Genomic DNA, 20,296 nt, shown 5'->3' with positions numbered 1-20,296 from the left:
TGGGGTTGGAAGGCTGTGGAGGAGAAGAGCGCAGGCCTGTCTCTGCAGGCCAGCACCCTCCAGCTCTTGGAGCCTCCGTCAACTTTAAGGCGACTGGGTGGGTATGGGGGAAGGGGCACACCAGGAGAGAGAAGACGCAAACAGCAGCCTACTGATGCAAGATCTGCCTGCATTACTGCTGAAACATCCAACTGTGGACACATATCCAACCACTAGTTGTAACCTGTTTGCACACGAGGGCCCCTAAAGCAAAGACTTTCCTGCAAAATTTCCAACGGCAATGCAAATGTCGGCTTCCTGAGAGGATTAGGCGCAAGCTAGCAATCTGCAGTGCAGTACAGCGATGGTTCATGAATTCACCCCTGTGTGGAGAAGGTCAGCAGAACAATGCATTGCCCCACGCCCCTCTCCTTCTCCTCCAGAGAAAGTGTTACACGTTACAGGAGCTCTGGCTGCTTGCCACAGTGGTCAGGGTGAGGCAAGCGAATGTCTCTCACCGGGGATTCACTCCCCAGCTGGCTACCACTCATTTTTACTGTGGATTACCGAGTGCCCTACTATCTAAACTAGGATGTCGTGAGGTGGGAAAGAGGAGGCTTTATTTTGATACAGCTCTAAGGTACAGTCCCCGTCAAATTGCCCTGAATCGGAGCTGAACAAATTGCAGAGGTCTGACTGTATTCCCAAGCCACGAGGTTGAAGCAGCTTCTAATTGCCTTAGGTCAGCAACAGAGGTTTAAGTGTTGAGTAGTCCTACAAAAATCTGTCCTCCGGTTCGCTTTGAAAATACAAAACCCTCCCCCACGTCGGAACAGCGGGAGCCTAGATTTCCACGCGTCATAATTCCGTAAGCTAGGTGAAGGTTGTTCAGGGCCTTATCACACTGCTGGAGAGACACCGAAAGCTCTGGCCTTCCCACTGGCCCGCGTCTAGGACTGAATGACCCGGAGATAAGAGCAGCAGGCTGGGCCCTGTGACCTCCACGGCGCAGCCCCCATCCGAGTGAGAATGTCATGTAATTTTTCATTTCTTATCAACTGCCGGGAACAGGGCAAGTTGGATGCCCAGACATTCTAATACAGGAAAGGCAATCAGGCCAACCTTTTCCATCTCTCAGGAAAAACAGAGGAACTAAAACCCCCAGCACGGGCAGCTACATGACAATGCGTAGGAAGGACTTCCGCAGGTAATTAATTGCACCCTGCTAGTGCCAACGCATCACACCTCGCCGGTCTGAAACGCGCCACCAGCACGGCTGCAAGTGGGCGTCGCTCTCACACTTACCTGACCGTGGGACGGCAGGGCGGCGTAGGCCAGCGGCTGGTTCATCACTCCTTTCTGCTTCATGAGAAGCATGCGTTTCTGGTCCTCACTCAGGTGCGCCCTGGGGGCCTGGAGCTGCGGCGGCGGCTGCTGCGGCGGCGGCTGCGGCGGGGGCTGCTGCTGCATGTACGGCAGCAGCGGGTTTTTGCCGGCGTTGGCCATGGGTGGCGTCATCCTCTGACTCAAGTCCGCGCTGAAGTGGGTCAGAGGCTTGGTGTTGCCGTAAGTGAGAAGGTTGTGCTGTTTGCTTAAGGAGCTTGTCCCCAAGTTATTTGGCTGCTGATTGATCATGTTCATGTGATTCTGCGGGAGGTAGTTATTCATTGTCGTCTTCTGCAGGTTGTTTGCCATTGGAGGCACTACTGGGTTTTGGTTGTTAAAGGCTTGGGAGTACATCATGGGGCTATTTGGTTTCTCTGCGGGGAAAGCCGCGCCGTAGGGACTGGACGGAGGCCCCAGCGGGGACCAGCTGGCAGGCGGGTTGGAGTGCTGCTGCTGCTGCTGCTGCTGCTGCTTCTGCATGAGCTTGGCCCGCTGCTGCTGCTGCGCCGCCATCTGCTTGAGCTGCTCCGCCGGAGACAGGTCAGCGCTGGGCACGGCCCCGGGGCCCGACCCCGAGCCAGCCACTGGCACCGCTGCCGCACCGAGGAGATAGCCGCTTCCAGGCCGAGGCGGAGCTTGGCCGGGGGTGTGGGCTGGGTTTGGAGTTGGCGGGGACTGGACCGCACAGTTTGCTGGTGAGCCTGCGGGGTTGGGAGCCACGGGAGTGCTGGCGACGGAAGGTAAACTGGTGGCCGTGGAGACGGTGGAAAAGGGAGGGCCGGAGGAAGAAGGCCGTGTCTGGGGAGAGCCCATGGAGACGTGCGTGAAGGGAGAGTGAGAGGGGTCGCTCTTCACGCTCACGCTCTCCTGGGAGAGGGGGGTCTCGGTGGCTGGCTGCGAGAACTCCGGCTCCTTCTTCTCTTCAAAGTCTTCGTTGAACAGGTCCTGTATGTCGTCTTCAGGGACTGTGTTGGCCAGTTCGTCTATTAGTTCTTGCCACTCCTGATCATTCAGGTTAATGTCTGAGAACAGCTTGTTCTGGTTTGAAAGAGATGTTTCTGATGTGTCGATGCAAGTAGGGTCGTCCAGAGGCTCCTGTTTGAGGCCCTTGCTCTGCAAGGTGGCGAAGCTGTCTTCCAGGTCACTGCAGCCGTTAACAGGCTGGAGTTTAATCTCCGGGAGTCTGCCATTCTTACTTAGGTCCTCCAGAAGCCCAGGAGTGTGAGTTCCACTGTTCTGCAAGGGCAGAGAAGGCTTCAGGTCCAGTTGGTGAAGAGGAGAAGCTGAAGGCAGCGGCATGTTGTTGGGCAAACTGTTGATGGCTTCCATCCCCGTGGGAACCTCCTTTCGTAGTCGCTTGCTGGTTGGAGAAAAACTCCCATCGCAAGCCCCATTCTGCTGGTCTCCGTTGAGTGGCGAGCGGGCTCCTTCCAACTTCCTTTTCACAGTCTCCTGGAGCTGGAAAAGAGGAAACAAAGAGAAGGCCTGAATCTCCAGCTTGGAGTTTCCTCTTTACACGTTCCAAAAGGGATTGCTGTCAACTAACTTTTAAGTGGTGGATAACACCTAGTAAAGAGGTTATAATTCTAATTTCAAAATTGGCCAGGCTTCAATTCAAATTCTATGGGGACACTTTTTTTTTTTTAGCCAAAAAGCAGAGCTCACTAGGCTAGGGGACAGAAAACAATCTCCTGAGAGACTGGAGGGTGGGGAAGAATTACCTATTATTATTTTCAAATGAATGCTGAACGTGAGATTGGACCCAAATGTACCACACTCGAGGAAGACGTTAATGCTTGAATTCTTGTCACACCTTCATTGAGAACATTAAAGGATTAAATCAACAATGTTTTAAAGAGCAATAAAAATACTCTAAGAATAGAAAATTTAACACGTTTACTAAATAGTGTAGACATGAAGATGAATGGTTACCATAGCCCAAACCTCCCTCTGTGCTCTCTTTCACACCACCTCCGGCATCCTGTCATGCAGTGGCCCACCCTGTTCTAAGAGCATGCCTCGCCCTGGCTGGCGTAGCTCACTGGATTGAGCGCGGGCTGCGAACCAAAGCGTCGCAGGTTCAATTCCCAGTCAGGGCACATGCCTGGGTTGCAGGCCAGGTCCCCAGCAACCACACATTGATGTTTCTCTCTCTCTCTTTCTCCCTCCCTTCCCTCTCTAAAAAGAAATAAATAGAATCTTAAAAAAAACTTCTCTTAAAAAAAAGAGCATGCCTCCCCTGGGGTCCCATGAACTCATGCTTCCCTGGATTGCCTCCTTTCTCTCCATCGGCTCTTTCTCAGCCTCTTATGTAGTCTTCTTTCTCTCTCTTAAAGGATGGAATTCTTCATTGTTCGGTCTTAAGCTTTCTTTCCTGTCTATTCCATGCCCTAACCCAGGTGGTGTCCTCCATTACAACAGGCCGATGTCCTCATAACAAGGTACCCGGCCCCACCCTCTCTGCTGAGCTCCTCTCACTCCAATGCTCTCTCACTGGGTGTTTCACGGGCACCTAAAACTCAACGGCTGTCAACACTGAGCTGGTGAGCTGGTGATCTTTCAGGGTCAAGCAGGATCCTCATCCGTGTTCCTATCTCAGTACTGCTCAGTAACCCAAATCAGAAACCTGTGCATTCTTCTCGAACCATCTCGCACCGCCAGTCGCCCAGCCCCACGGATGCTGCATCCAAACTGTCACTCGCACATGCCCACTCACCTCCACCCTCGCTGTGACGACCCCAGGCTAGGGCCCCAGTGCCTGTGGCTAGATTGTTAAACAGTCTCCTGACTGATCTCCTTGTCCTGGCTCCATTCGTTCATCCATTTACTCTTTCTTCTACTCTTTTACTCATTGTTTTGCTTTCTATCAATCTATTCGTTATATTGCCATGTCTTTTAAATCTATCTATCTATCTATAGCTACATCTAGCTCTATCTAGCTCTATCTATCTATATCTATATAGATTAGCTATATCGCCTTTCCCGCTTATAACCCTGTAATGATTTCCATTGTCTTTAGATTGAAATCCAAACGGAGCCTGCTTCACCAGGCTCTGGTCATCATTCCTGGCTTGTCTTCCTGCTCCCCAGAAAGCAGCACCTCCCCAACCTCCGCCCAACGTGTCCTATCAGTGCTCCTGAAACTTCAGTTCCTTAAGCATGCCGGGCTTTTTTCTGCCTCCAGAACTCTGGACATGTTTTCTTCTCTTGGAACACACTTCTTCCCCTCCATCTTCCCCTCTCCAGGTTAATAGCTGCTCATCTTTCAGGTTGTGTCTGAGATTTCACCTACTCTAGGAAATCTCCTCTTGGGTCCCTTCCCTACACTCTCCTTTGAATCGCCTCTACTGGGTCGGATGTGCTGGAATGACTTTTCCCAAGCAATCTCTTCCTCCCCATCATAGCTTCTACCATACTTGGGGGCAGCTGCTTAAGTGTCTATTTAGTGCGCTTCTGGAAGGTAGGGCTGCCCCTGACCTGCTTACTGTGTATTGTGGGGTTGCACTTAGTGTTCAAGTTCAGAGCCGTGGTTAATAAGTAATGGCGAGCTAAATGAACGATGCCGTAGTGTAATAACTCGGAGGGGCTCAAAGAGGCGAGCTGAAATCAGAGCAGGAGGCAGCCTCAGGGACCTGAAGGAATGCCTGACTTGGAGATTCTACATTCCCAGTGATGAGCTCTCTTAGCCTGGAGTGTGTTGTGTCCACTTAACTGAGCTCATTTAAGAAGTCAGGTTAAGCCCCAGCTGGTGTGACGCGGTGGTTTGGAGCATTGTCCTGTAACCCGAAAGGCCGTGGGTTTGATTCCTGGTAGGGGCACATGCCTCGGGTTGTGGGTTTGGCCCTCAGCTGTGGTGTATACCAGGCAACCCGTGGATGTTTCTCTTGCACATCGATGTTTCTCTCCATTTGTCCCCCCTCCCTTCCCCCTCTCTAAAAATCAATAAAAAAATAAATAAATAAAGAAGCCAAGTTAAGAAAAGTCTTGCTAACTCTATGAATTTATAAACCATAAACCTCACCCGTCGGCCCCTTTCCTTTCCGCCAGAAAAGGGCAGCGTCGGGGACTTCTGGTGAAAGAATGGGCAGAAACTGCGTGCAGGGAAAGCGCTCCCCGAATGACACAGGGAGGACTAGGCTGGGTCAGCAGGGGCTTTAGTGGCATCACGGGCCTGAGGGGGAGGGGCGGAGAAGCAGGGTTTCCTCTGGCCCGGCCCTTGGCACTCACAGGTGAACCTGACCAGGCTCAGGAGGAACCCCATGTAAAATCAAACCCACCTGGAGATGGTGTGGGGCTTCTAACAAGTGCCACTTTATTGCCAAGCAATCTCTTGGCGTCACCTGGCTCTTGGTCACCTTTCTCATACGTAGAGAAACCCACGGTAAAAATAAGCAGAAAAGGTCCTTGGGTAAAAATCCAGCCCAGCCCTCGTTCCTAAGTCCTATGTTTCCAGTCACAACACCCTGTCTGCCAACACTTGGTAGAAGCCCCAGAACTATTAAAAACAAAGCTTGAATTGGGACACACTGGAATTTAACTTCAAAGAAGATAATGGCTCAATCCATCCTGTTAGGTAGACCTTGTTACAAAATTACCTTATTTATGGAACAAACTAGAGACTGTGGTTCTGATGACAGCTGGAGCAGGAACCTGAACGTAGCTCCAGCACACAGGGGCAAGTTCAACTATCATTGCTCCAAGGCCTAAAGGAAACAAGGCTTGGGGCCCTGGGCACCTCCTGAAGCAATGTGAACCTGAAAAAACCAAGCACTTGTCTTAAACATGAACCTGACTTCATTTTAGAAAGTTCAGGTGCATGATTCTGCTCTGGAGCCACGAAATGGGTGGGCCGGATGGAGAAAGTGAAGACAAATGCTGTTTACTCCTCTGGGAGGCAGTGGTGGCCACAGCCACGGAGGCAGAGTGGGCCTCGCTGGCTGAGGCAGTGGTACAGACACGGGAGCACTGGCCCTGGAGCCAGAGCACCTGGGTTCAAATCCCAGACCCCCCACTTAAGAGTGGAAGTATATAAACATTGTCTGGTATGTACTCAGTGTTGGCTGTGATGCCCGCCGTTGGTGCCCACCGTGATGCCGGGGCCGTCAGGCAGTGAGGTACACGAAGGCAGGGGCTTCTCCGTTTTGCTCACGATCAAGCCCCAGCAGATCACAGCGAGCACTGAGTTAATAACGTGTTCAATGAATGAACACTGGAAACTTACATAACCTCTCCTAAGCCTTGGTTCCTCCATCTGCAAAACCGGTTAGTAACATCTAGCCCACAGAGTTACTCTGAGGCTGAGCTTGAACAATACAGAAACCACACTTAGTTTCATGCCTCGCATCTGGTAAGCACCCAGCAAGCCTTCGCCAATTCGCCATGACTGTATTTTGCCACATATAACGTGCACTTTCTTGCCCACATTCTCGAGGGAAAAAGAAGGATGCATGTTGTATATGGGTATAATGATCACATACCATGGCTTTAGTAATGGGTATAATAATCCTGTGGATAATGTGCATAAAAACGTGGGGGCGCAGTACACCGGGCAAATACGGTACTATCTTTAAAATTCAGGGGGAAGCTAATAGTTGCAACTGCAACCGAGAGAGGCTGCTTTCCGGGTGTCCACAACACAAAGAGGTAGAATGATAGGATTTCTGTTCACTAGCCCACAAAACCCTAATGTTTTCCAAGCATCTGGCGAACCTTTTAAAATGTGAACGGCAAAAATCAAATTTGCAATTCAAGCCCAAGTCCAAGTGCTAATGCATGCATGCCCTAGATTATAAAACAGCACCGGATTGTCGAGGTTCACATCAAATAGATTTCCAGCCTGCGACCTGAATGGAGCTGCTGAGAATTTCTTTTTCCTTCAGGGCCTGAAGTTCTCTCCTGCTGGCCCCTTTAACCCACATCTTGACACATATTTCATGCATCAGCATTTAGGAATATAAGAGGGACCTCATTAAAGACACTGAGGCTGTGTTATGGTTTTCGTTTTGTTTAGTTGTGTCCGAAAGAGCAGCACAATCTCACATCGTACTGTCTGTCGCGCCATCTCCTGCTGTACGGAAAGGTGGTCTGAGAGTCTTATTCTCTCCCGATGTTCCCCTTGGGAGGCAGGAAGACAGTGGGCAGGGAGAGACAGCACCTCCGTGCTTGAGAAGGCTGAACAGCTCCCCTGTGCGCTGCTCAGCGGCCATGAGAACAGCCCACCACATGGGAGATGCCCTTGTGAGCCCCCCGCCCCTCCGGGACTCAGGGCCCAGTCTTCACCCCGAACAGCTTGCTTTAGGAAGTCCCTGGCCACTCTGCCTTACAAAGCTGGAAGTCTCTAAGTATGACTCATGCCCCCCTCCCCCTTTCCCCTCAAAAGAATCGCAGAGACTCTTACTGAGCACCAGTCTCCTTGCTCCTGGGTTACTATTATTCTAAGTGTTTTCTCCTATCAGGGACGCTGCAGTGTCAGGAGCCGAAGTACGTTGTTCAGCGCCAGCGACAGCGCCAGCGACACCATGGGCCACGATCACGTGTCAGTTACTCAGAGGAAACAACTCCTCTGTACTGGCTCCAGCACGAGTCTCTGGTCTACAGTGTGGCTCAATGGCTTGTGTTTCTGTGAAACTGGTGGTGTGTGTGTGTGTGAGGGGGCGGGGAGAAGGAAAGAGAGAGAGAAAGTTGAGAGGGGTGACATGATACCCAGACTGGCAGGAATAAGAAGAGCTATGCCTCTAAAGTTATAGAGCCTTTCCACGTGGGGCCGTATTTAGTCCTCAGAGCAAACCGTTGGGTCGGATGGTTCTGCAGGGCAAAGGGCAGCGTTCTGGAGGAGGTGGGCTGGGGAGAGGGGATGGCATCCACAGCAAGGAGGGACAGGACTAAGATGACCAGGCCTCTGCCGACCGGGGGTGCTCATTCCCATCAGATTCTCAGGGGTCACCTAGGCCAGTTTGTCTATGAAGAAGAGATTCTTCCTTCCTTTCAACTTTTAGCAGTGCTAGTAAGTTAAAAGCCAAACAAAACACCCTCCCCCCACCAAAGAAACCCACAGCTCTTATTGCCTTGTCCCTCAGTTTCACGAAGTTGGGCAAGATGACGAGGCTCGGGAATAAAAGTGATGATACGACTACTGACGGGAGACTTCGGGGTAAACCATCAGATTCCTTGTCTTCTGCTCCTAGTGATTCTAAGAGAGGTTTTTTTGTAACCCTGGCGGGATTCCGCAGCCCACACTGCACCCTCAGCCAGGACCCCGACGCACGGGCGTGCCCTCCTCTGGGGCGCAGGCCCAGTGCTAATCTTGATAACGCGCTCTCAGGCTGAGGCGTCAGCCTTGCTTCCGCCCTCTCCCCACCACCTACACCCAATGAAACCTCTAGAACTATCTGTTCTAATCATCAATGAATTTTAATTCTCATTTTCCACCCCCGATGCCACTGATTTAGTTCAGATGCACACTTCTCGTGGTTTCTGCAGCTGCTCCCCAGTAAGTCCCCCTGCCTCAGGCAGTCTTGTCTGCCCACCGACCCTTTCTCTGCTTCGTGGACTGATTTTCTCAATGAATGTGAGCCTGGTACGTTCATCATTCACCCCTTTGCCTGTCTTCGGGAGCTATCCAATGTCTCAGCATCGGGGAAGTCTGGCACAGCGGCTCCGCACAACCTGGTCTGCTGACCGCTCCGGGCTTAGCGATCACTCCCTCCAGCACCGGTCCGCTCTAACCCTCAGCTACACTGAATTACTTGCCACTCTCAGCACATACGGGGTTTGTTCTCGGTCTCTCTCTCTGGGCCTTTGCATATGTTATAACTCTTATCCAAGTTCTTCATCTGACCAACTCTACTGGCCTCTCACAAGTCAGCTTAGGCATTACCTTCCCTACGGTGTCTCACGACAGCCCCTCCCCACAACTGCTGGTGTCGGAGACCCTTCACGTGCTCCCAAGTCATCCTAAGGTGCGTCGTGCTAAAGCCAATTTCCTTTTCCTTCATGGAACTGGACTGTATGAACGGACGCATGCTGAAGAGACCTTAAATGACCACACTGAGTTTAAGTAACTTATCCCCAAAGCAGGCGCTTGAAAGTGTTGACCTGTACAATGTTTTAAAGACAACTGAGTAAATGTACTATTTTAGTTATTTTAAAATGCTGGAAATGGCTTGTGGGCTGTTGCCTCCTTAATAGTTTTGGACATTAAAGATTTGGGAAAACTGTGTAGGAAACAAGTAGAGAAAGTATGAGAGAAGGAGGGAAAAGAAGGCTGAAATTGAAGCCCAGAGACTTTACGTGACATTCCTAGGGTGACATGTTTTCACACTTGGGTGAACTCAAAATGCTGGCTACTTCCATAGTTGAATTTTACATGTCCATACAAAGGTTTCCAGTGGTTTTCATCCACCAAAACACCTGCTCCACCCAAAATGTGAGTGAGCTCCCTTCACCAACTCTTAGACACACAACTACTGATACTTCCTGAGACTTGAAGATGAACTGGAATCTCAGTTTGCAGATGCTGTGACCAACTTCGAGGCTCAGAGAGAACGTTTTTGTCATTTTGATCTGCTCTGGTCAAACCAGAAGATGTTTCACTGCATCAGTTTTCCTGTGGACATACTCTCCTCACCCCATCAGCAGGTAAGCAGCACAGGGACACGCGGGGAAATTCGACTTGCCTATTTAACATTTTTGATGAGTGACTCAGAACACGGATGTAGTAGATATCTTAGTTAGGAGAATATGAATAGTGTGCAAAACATTTTCAGAACTGCCTCCTAAGAGTTAAACTCCCTTAGAAGGGATGTTTAGAGGTTCATGTAGAGGTGAATTTTCTAGACCACTGATTGTCCAAACCTTAAAGTGACCTGGCCTGCAGTCAGAGCTCAGATTTCTTAGCCCCACTCCCACAGTTCTGGATTCAATAGGCTGAGGTGGGGACAAGATTGGGACACACGTAAAAGGCACAAGTATGTAAAGAAATGTTTCGGATTTGGTCCAGGATCCCCCGTTTTTAGACATGCTGATCTACACTAATAATTCTGTTGGAGTTCTGACATTCTGAGTTGTTGGTATGATTTAGTTAAAAATTTTTAAAAATATGTTTCTTCATTTTAGGGAGGAGAGAGGGGGGGAGAGAGAGAGAGACATCGATCAGTTGCCTCCCACAGGTGTCCCGACCCGGGATCAAACCTACGAGCTGGGAATCAAACCCCCAAAGTTACGGTGCACAGGACGGTCCTCCAGCCGACCGAGCCACACCAGCCAGGGCTGGTTGGACTCTTTTTTTAAAAAGTGCGTATCCACACACAGACCAGATGTCGACATGAAATTCTTCTGGGTTGACTGGTGACATTCTGGGACAGCTCGTCAACCAGACTAAGACTCAATGCTCCACACGCAGATACGTCAAGCCTCTGAGGACCTGGAATTCTGCGGAAGCTTGCTGGGTTTCTACAGGACGTTTCACGACACTGCTTATTTTCCATATTTCAGGTTTCCCTGAGCACAGGAATAGCCTAGACTGTTTTCTCTTTCCACGCTACATACTTGCCTCCCTTCCATCCGGCGAACGGAGGGCAGGCTGCATGCCGGGTGCCGGGTGCAGAGGGGCAGACTCATTGCCAAGAGTAAAGACGACACCGGAAAGTGAACCCATGTCAGATGTGTAGTGACAGAAGCTGAGCACGTTTGCTTTCAGATCTACGTGAAGGATAAAGCGACACCGACAGAAAAGGGCAGACCTATCACAGCACCCGAGGTCTCCCTCGTCAGCCTCGTACAACGCTAACATTACATCACAGAGGAAAGACTTAACAACGCAATAAAATTCATATGAATAAACACACGCACACGTGCACACACTATTTCCCTGAGAGCCAAGGGTTTAACACCTGTACTGGGGACCCTCCCCGAACACAGCTTCTCTGGACCTGGTCAGTGGGCAATGTGGGTCACTGGCCGGGATGTCTCTCAGCCCGAGCCGTGAAAAGTCTCTACTTTGTAATGCTCCAGGAAGAAAAAGATCATCTTAAAGAGGCCTCGCTTCCGAGTGGGTGTCTGAAACCTCAGCTACACAGGCCCAAGGGAATGCCGGGGCACTGCTGAGCCCCCAGCCCAAGGACCGGGGACCACTCAGGAGACATTCTGGAAGACTCGAGGTTATTTTTAGAAATGACCATGATCCTTTCCCTCTCTGCTAAGAGGCAGATTTAATCCTCTATTCCCAAGTAGTCTTAGGAATATACAAGTGCTGGGAACGTGGGTGCTCACCCAACTCCAGCTGGGATGGGCCAGAGTAAGGTCCCCTTTAAAAGCCTTTTAAATCTTTTTGGGTGGGGCTGAATTTTTAGGTGCACTTTGATCCTTTCAAGATTTGAAATGTATAATCAGTGCCAGCCAAACACAAAACAGCATGTTGAGAATGGATCCCAAAACATCAGCAGTGGCCCCGGATTCTTTTATCCTTGGAGGTGCGGGTTAGAACGGGCGGGTCCCAAGGCCTCCGCTAGTGTTCGTATTTCTAGATGCACCGATAGTAATGCAGGCCTGTGGCTTTCTCGGAGCTGAATGAATACAACATATTTTCACCATCAGTCCCACGAATCCCGTGGACTCTTGGTATCTGACGTTCTAAAGTTTTTACAAGCTCCTCCCACACAGTTCAGATTGGTGCTTCTACAAAATGATGAACTCCTCATTAAAACTGAGACTGTTATTTCTGCAAATGCAAAGGTAGTATGATTTCCAAAGCTCACATAGCTTTCAGTAGAAAGTGTTAAGCTTCTAAGCTTTTGTCAGAGAACCTGATAGACTGCTTACTAAATATTTCAGGATATTAGTGTCATTTAATAGTCTAATTGCTGAGAACTTACCATGTACCAGGCATCAAGCTAAATGCTTTTCATATATTATTGCCCTGAGTAACTCTCACAATAGCCCAGAGGGGTCGCTGGGCTCAGCGAAGACAGCGGTTTGTCCCAGGGCACAGAGCAGAGCTCTGCCTCGCTCTGCCCGCCTCTCAAATCCGTGTTCTCACCCACTCTGCTGTTCTGCACCTGCTGACCCTCGTTCTGATCAAATGAGAGCAAACCTGGCTCAGAAATGATGGGAAAGTGTTTTCGACACCTGTGCTGAAACAGGCTGGGGACGATGTGTGCAAGTCTTTGCGTCAGATCTGCCTGATTCAGAGAAGAGCGTGCTCCTCGATGACGGAGGAGGCTACCGTGCACATTTAGCGTGTGTTTGAGAAAGGGTGACAGCTGCAGCCCCGAGCACTTGGGGCGTGTGCATCCCAGGGGCAGCCTGCTGCACCAGATAGCTTCCTGCAGGAAAAGCTCCGCTGAGCTCTGGAGTTGTCGTTGGACTTGAACCTCAGAACCCTGAACTGCTGTGTCTTTCCAAATACATGAACACACACACACACACACACACTCTCTCCATGCAGTTATTTTTAAGGACAAGAAACAATTTCCTTAGGAATATCTCTTACTAGAAGTCATGCATACATTATCTATTCAAACATGCCTGTAGCGTGACCTTGTATTACAACCTGGAATTCCTAATGGGATTTTATTTAGAGCTGCAAAGAAATGACGGTGAAGGGGGCTGGTGAGGAAGAAGGAAAAACCGTAGGGAGGAAGAGGGCAAATGAGAAGATCACATCTTATCGGCATCATTCACAGCTGGAGCTGCGCACCAACACCGCGCACCAAAGAACAGTCATGTTCGAATGAAGCGTGAGGTTTCGATTTGTTTATTTTCTGGGAGGAGGGAGGCAGGAAGAAGAAACACTTCAGGGCGGCTGAGTACTTTTCTCTCCCTCGGGTAGGAATCAAGCATATTTTAATTTCACTGTTTACTCAAAACGGCCCTTGTTTTCAAGGAGACATTCTTGTTTTTGTTTGTAGCCCCTTGCAGGAGTGCCCCCTGGCCCTGGGGCGCTGCACCAGCTCAGGGGAGGCAGACAGCCCCGGGTGCCCAGACCTCACACGGCTTCCGAATAAAACCCCACACGTGTCGATCCCCCTTTGGCAAACAGCAGCATTGAAATAAGATCTCCGAGTCTGTAAAAAGCCCCTTGTTTCCCTCAAAGAGGTTAGACATTGCTCTTCCTTGTGAGTTGTAGTTTGCATAAAGCAAAGCTAAGAGCTCTCTCCTGGAAAAGAATCTCTCTCTCTGTCTCTCTGTCTTCCTCACGCACATGTGCACACACCCCATCTTAGTGAGTGCGCAAACAGGACCTAGAATAATGTATTTGTGGAAGGCGTCTGACTCCCAAATCTCCATTGCACGCTAGCATGGTTTTACCCCAGAGCCGGAAGCTCAGGGACTTGCCTTCAGTCACCAATGAGGGGACTGCCATCGCTCCCAGGTCTTTAGAGTAGCTGTGCTCACAAACAGGAGGCAAGGCAGAACTAGAGGATTTTGCTCCCCGGGATGAATCGCCGGTGGGTGAAGATGTCCACGTGCACACGGGGCACATTCTCACGCTCAGACAAACACGGGTGTGATTTACCAGCTCTGGAAATATTCGACCGGGCAGCGGTGCGCACAGCGCGGCGCACTCCATCCGTAACCAGCAGAGCTCGGGAGGCGGTCGCCGAGCGCTCGTCTGCAGGGAGAAACTGCTCGGCTCCATCCCAACCGCTGAAATCCATTTTTCAGAAGAAATGAGACCAAGGTACTGTTGTTATAGCAACAGCCAGAGTCACTTACACAGTCTCTTTGCTATAACCTCACTCTCAATTCTGTGGGCAGTGATTTCAATTATGTATGGGGAGTGACCAAGGCTGAGCCCGGGTGGCCCCTTTCCCAGCCGGCTGACGGAGGGGAAGTCTAAATCGTCCACGTATGATCTGAACTTGACAGAGAAGACCTGACCGTGTTCCAAAGCGTTCTCCCAGTCCCGGAAGTTGGTGAGCAGTGACAACGTTTCCATCTCTTGGGTGGGAGCTGGACAGGTGACCACTGAATTTCTTAAGGTTAACCAAAGACATACGTCCTGACCACTCCAGAATGCGCATTTCCAGTGAGGATGTTAATGCTGGCAGTCACCATATACCGTGAAGTGTTTTCATGATTTTAGCCCTGTCGGCCTTTATTCTCGGTGGTGTGGGATCCCTACCCTAATAGTGCACTGCAACTCCTGAAAACAGCAGTCAGCTCTGAACGCCCCTTTCTTGGTGGGGATGCACATTTAGTCCTGAATCTCTGTGGCAAATAGCTCTCCAGAGGAGTCAGCAATGTAGTTGTCCACTTTCACCCCAGGCATGTGTCCAGGCGCTACAGCACTCCCGACTAATGTTGCAGGCTCCCTGTGTCCCCAAACTCCCGTGTTGAAGCTCTAGCCCCCCACTACTTCAGAATGAGGCTGTATTTGGAGACGGGCTCTTTAAAGAGGGGAATAAAGTAAAATGAGGTCGTTAAGGGGTGGGCCCGAATCCAATCCGACTGGTGTCCTTCCAAGAAGGGGAGATCAGGATGCAGACATGCCCAGAAAGAAGACCATGCGAAGACACAGGGAGAAGACAGCTGTCTACAAGCCAAGGACCATGGTCTCAGAATAAACCAACCCTGCTGACACCTTGCTCTGGGCCTTCTCGTCTCCAGGGCTGTGAGCAAACATGTATCTGTTGTTTAAACCCCGCAGCCCGTGCTCTGCTTTGCTACGGCAGCCCCCGAAAATGCACACAACCGCTAACCTGGCTGAAACGTGTCTCCGCCCTCTCGGTGTCTTACACGGGCGAGGTCTCACTCCGTAGCTGTTCTACAGAAGGCCCTGCACACATGTGCGCCTGCTTTGATTCAACTGACAGAACACCCACTGCGGGCTGGGCTCTCTGTCAGGCACTGAGGACGCGCTAGTGAACAAGGTTTGGTATCTGACCTCGAGAGCTCAGGGAGTGGAGGGGAAGCGGCAGACGGGCTCCGCCGAGGGCGCTCGGGCTGGGGGAAGCACCCTGCAGAGGAATGTCACAGTCCAGAGGAGGGGGTGCCTCCTGGAGGGACTGACAGGTAAGCTGAGACTTTTTTTCACAGTGAGGTGAAGACACCAGAGAAGGAGAGTGTGGCTTCTCGAGCCAGAGTGCAAGGGGGTGACGCCAAGAAACGGGTTTGGAGAAGGAAGCGCTGCGTGGATCTGGAGGGGCTTGTCTGCCGCGTGGGGAAGTCTGGACTTCACCCAGAGGCTCTGGGAGGCGGGGCGGGAAGAGCAGCCACTTGCAACGCTAACTTCTGATTTGACAGTTAACGGAATTGGGTGCGGAAGGTAAACGATTTGAGGCGGTCTGCATGGGTCTGCGCAGGCTGCCATAGCCAAGTACAGCAGACCGGGGGGCTTAGACAACAGACCTTCAGGTTCTCACAGTTTCAAAAGCTGGAAGTCCAAGACCGAAGTGTCTGCAGGTTTGGTTTCTCCCCAGGCCCCTCTCCTTGGCTGGCAGAGGGCTGCCCTCCGTCTGTGCCCTCACACGGCCTCTCCTCTGTGTGCGTGCACCCCTCATGTCTTTATGTGTGTCCAATTTCTCCTCCTCCAAGGGCACCAGTCAGATCAGACGAAGGCCCACCCTAACGTCCTCATTTCAACCTAACCATCTCTTAAAATGTCCAACCCCCAAATACAGCCATGTTCTGAGGTACTGGGGGGTTAGGGCTTCAGCACAGACATTTTTGGGGAGGGCACGACTTGGCCCATATCATGATCTAATGTCATTCCTGCATGGCCGATTCAGCAACTGTCTAGAGCCATCCTTAACGTATAAATCCATACGACACAGACTTGGTCTTGAGGCAAGTAGCTCAACAATTGCTATTTGGTCCAGAGCTATTTTTTTTTTTAAAGTGTTTGACTCCCAACTTTAATCCCAAATTTAAAACACACTTCACACTCACCCCTTCGCTACCAGCAAAGGAGAGTCATTGGAGACGACGCTAACAAAACTCAGGGCAGGCAGAAGTAGCCCGTCGTGATTTAGGAGGCTCTGAATAATGACTGTTTGTTCCCTGAGGCTTAGCATATGTTACTTTACACTGATAATCCACCTGACCTCAGAGAGACACGCAGAGAGTCTTGGGCCGCAATGCAATTCAGACAACGCCCGGGGAACGATGGTCAGGATTTCCTGCTCGAGTCCCGAACCCCCTGCCCCTGCAGTAAATCACTCTGCTGGTCACAGGCTTGGAGTTTGTCCACTTTCTGCGCAAACTGCGCTGTGCCATAGACGTGCTGCAATGGAGCAGAGTCCGGAGTGTGCATTTCGGTGGTTTTATCTTTCTCTCCTAGCCATCCAGATATTATTTATGCAGTTTTCATGATAATGCTATAGTTGAGTTTGCATAGTATTTTCTGTAACTACCTGTTTTTGCATCATGGTTACGAATTTCTAAAACTCCCCTGAGACAGAATTTTTTTCACTTTTGTCTCCGTGTTGAAGTAAAAAAAATTTTTTTTTATTTGTAAAAACAAATGATGACTTTAGGGATTTTTTTGAAGTTATGTGCATGTAAAAGAAAGGCGGATTTTTTTTTTACTGCAGGAAACATTTTGTTATCTTTTGTCCAAACACCACAAATCAAGGGAGGTGACGAGAAAGGTGTGGCGTGTGATCGATGTCCCCGCCCGCACGCGGCCCATACCGCCCGATGTCCCTCAGCGAGGCTGGCACTCACGTGCTCGTCAGTATTTAAAAATACCCTGAGTGTGCACAACAGAAAATGTCAGCAACTCCAAAAGCAAAAAATATGCATGTGGCGTTGTCCAGATCTCTCTAACGCACAGCAACTAAACAAACTTAATTAAGTGATCAGGCCGTAGTTACGTAACCTCTCTGGACCCCGTTTCCTCAATTACAAAACGCCAGGACGGGACTGCCCGATTTCCAAGGCTTGTTCCAGTCCTAACAGAGTCTTTCTTTGGACTCTGGATTCAAATCGATGACTCCCTTTCCAAACCACCCTGGAAGGCACTATGAAGTCAGACGGACAGATGAACTTGGCGGGTCGTGACTGAGGAACTGAGACCCTCATTTTAGTTCGGGAGCAAGAATTCATTACACGCTTCCACAAAGGTTTCTTGGCTTTAGTGAGTTTGAAAGGAAAATTACACTTAAATCGTAATCACGAGTGTCTTCAAAACACAGAAACCCAAGTGTGTAAATTACATGGTTCATTTAAGAGAAATTTTTTTTTTTAACTTTATGGGGCCCTGCGTGGTGTCAGGTGCTGAGCTGGGCGCAAGGGGTGTGAAAAAGGCACAAGACCCCTTCATTCAAAGACATTCAGAACCCGCTGCTTGTTTTCACCTTGCTAGGCGTCTGTGGGAAAATATTCCCATATGCATGGCGCTTGTCAGACGGAGAAAACAGTGATGCTTCCGTTTTGGCGACTTCAGTTGGACGAACTCGACAAACGCATGCAAACGCATGGTGCGTGGCTCTTCTCCACCTCCGCCACGAAGGACTTTGATTAAACGGTCTTAAATTACTTGAACAGCCTGAATGGGCTAGTTTGGGTAATTAGAGACGGGACCAGGTCTCCAGCAGGAGCTGCGCACCTCTTTGGGGAGTTCACTACCACACGTCTGACCTGGCAGCCGCCGAGGGGCGTGGCCTACTCCTGGGCTCAGCGTCCGCGGCCCTGGGTCCTGGAATCGCTTCTCCGGTGACCGGGTCGTGTGTTCTGTGACAGTCAGCTGACTTTCTCCAGCACCGTGTCTGCCTGGACACAATAACTTCTAAAATCCCTTAGGAATCTAACAGCCTCGAGTTTTATGGCCTCTCTAGGTTAATTTAGCTATAGGTGACAGATAAACCAACTGGAATTTTAAGTTTCCTCTTACCCTTGTGATTCTTTTCTAAAATATGTAGGTAATTTCTAAATTTGAAAGAATGAAAACGTTTGTGTCTGTTGCTGTTCCTATGTATTTTGTCATAAAACCTGATTAATCCAGTCCCTGCTAATTTTGCATTTAGCTGTAACTTGGCTGAGGGCCAACCTGATATTTATCCTTACGTACAAAAAAGAGCTTACTATGTAAAAGAACAGGTATAATAAAGACTCTAAGGAGAATGCTCAACCTACTTAAGGCAGAAATAGATCTCAAGAATTCAAGGACTCAAGAGACTCAAATTTAAATAAACAATTGATACAAGTATTATGAATTCTTCTCATATATTAATTAAAGTAGTTCCCTGAGGATGTTTATTTTCAAACAGTTTGATAGCCTACTTCGAATTGCAGTTGTTACTTTTAAATGTATTACATGTACTACGTATTTACTACTAGACTTCAGTTCGGATTTTTCTCAATTCAGGCAGCTGTTTGCTCACATTAGTTTAAATTACGGAGAGTCTATTGTATTCATAAACTCTTCATCTAAATGGCAGGAATGATGACTATAAAATTCGTCTTAGGTTTGTTGGAACTCTGCAGCTTAACTTCTAGTCTGAGATTCGTAGGGAATGAACATGGAATGATTAATGTCCATTACTGATTTCTTACAGCTGTAACTTATCAGAATATGTATACTCTAATACTGTACCCATGGTAATTATCTCATTACTATGAAGTGTCACAGAAATGCATTATGCGAAGTACAAGTTGAATCACATTTAGCAATTTCTTTTTATGTTTGAAAGCCAGAAGCTCAGTGTTCTCTAACAGTGGGGCTCTGCGTGGGAGCTGGGGGCTCAGCATGAGAGTAGGGGGCTCTGTGTGGGAGTGGGGGGCTCTACGTGGGGGTGGGGGGCTTAGCATGGGAGTGGGGGGCTCAGCGTGGGAGTGGGGGACTCTGTGTGGGAGTAGGGAGACTCAGCATGGGAGTGGGGGGCTCTGTGTGGGAGTGGGGGACTCAGCATGGGATTGGGGGGCTCTGTGTGGGAATGGGGGACTCAGCGTGGGAGTAGGGGGCTGTGTGTCAGAGTGGGGGGCTCAGCGTGGGAGTGGGGAACTCAGTGTGGCAGTGGGGGGCTCAGTGTGGGAGTAAGGGGCTCAGCATGGGAGTAGGGGGCTCTGTGTGGGAGTGGGGGGCTCAGTGTGGGAGTGAGGGACTCAGCATGGGAGTGGGGGGCTCAGTGTGGGAATGGGGTCTCTGTGTGGAAGTGGGGGGATCTGCATGGGAGTAGGGGGGCTCTGTGTTGGAGTGGGGGACTCAGTGTGGGATTGGGGGGCTCAGCGTGGGAGTAGGAAGCTCAGCATGGGAATGGGGGGCTCAGCGTGGGAGTGGGGGCTCAGCATGGGAGTAGGGGGCTCAGCGTGGGAGTGGGGGCTCAGCATGGGAGTAGGGAGACTCAGTATGGGAGTAGGGGGCTCATAGTGGGAGTGGGGGTGCTCATTGTGGGAGTGGGGGGGCTCTGTGTGGGAGTGGGGGGCTCTGCACGGCCATCATGCCCTGAAGCAGGAATTTTCCAGCAGAAGTATCACCACCTCTATGACTCTGGTCACTTTTTTAAACTTTTCTGCTCTTCAATTCTTAATTTGAAAATGGGCATATTCATGTGTGACCCCTACTGTACCTCATGGAAAGGATTAAGCAGATTAAGTCTATAAAACAGGTGGTCGCCAGGAGGAAAGGCATTAAGGAAATTACTCAGCCTACTGCTGTGGTGACTTCTTTAACTGCATGAATATTTAATGAGCAGGTACACACAATGCTTGTCATTTCTGGGGAGGTTTTCATGCAAGCACCTCAACATCACTTAAAGAAATGCATGGCAACAATTACTAGCGATCCGGGAAGCATCAGCTCATTGGCCAGCCAGAGTAGAGACCCAGCAGCTTAGTTTTGAACATCAGGTGTTCAGGAGCAGTGGAATATCCCATCCACCCGGAGACGCGACTTCAGGAATATGGCGGCGTTATCTGAGTCTTCCATACACACATGCGAGACGTCCTAGCTCGGGAAGTGCCAAAAAGCCCCTAAGAAAGTGAGCATGTA

At 50.0% G+C, this 20,296-nt stretch overlaps 1 protein-coding gene across 2 annotated transcripts in view; it reads right to left on the bottom strand.

Annotated features, from left to right (window-relative positions):
• Nucleotides 1-20,296, bottom strand: part of MAML3 (mastermind like transcriptional coactivator 3) — a 366,772-nt gene that overhangs the window by 147,479 nt on the left and 198,997 nt on the right. For both annotated transcript variants that reach the window (XM_045831279.1, XM_045831280.1), the window contains exon 2: nt 1,285-2,823. In XM_045831279.1, coding sequence (XP_045687235.1) covers nt 1,285-2,823 — 1,539 coding nt within the window. The remainder of the gene's footprint in view (nt 1-1,284; nt 2,824-20,296) is intronic.

This window comes from Phyllostomus hastatus, unplaced genomic scaffold (genome assembly GCF_019186645.2).
Source record: "Phyllostomus hastatus isolate PE091 unplaced genomic scaffold, TTU_PhHast_1.1 phas_contig_159, whole genome shotgun sequence".
Lineage (NCBI taxonomy): Eukaryota > Metazoa > Chordata > Mammalia > Chiroptera > Phyllostomidae > Phyllostomus > Phyllostomus hastatus.
The sequence above is the reverse complement of the archived record's forward strand: the minus strand, read 5'-3'. Positions and strand labels throughout refer to the sequence as shown.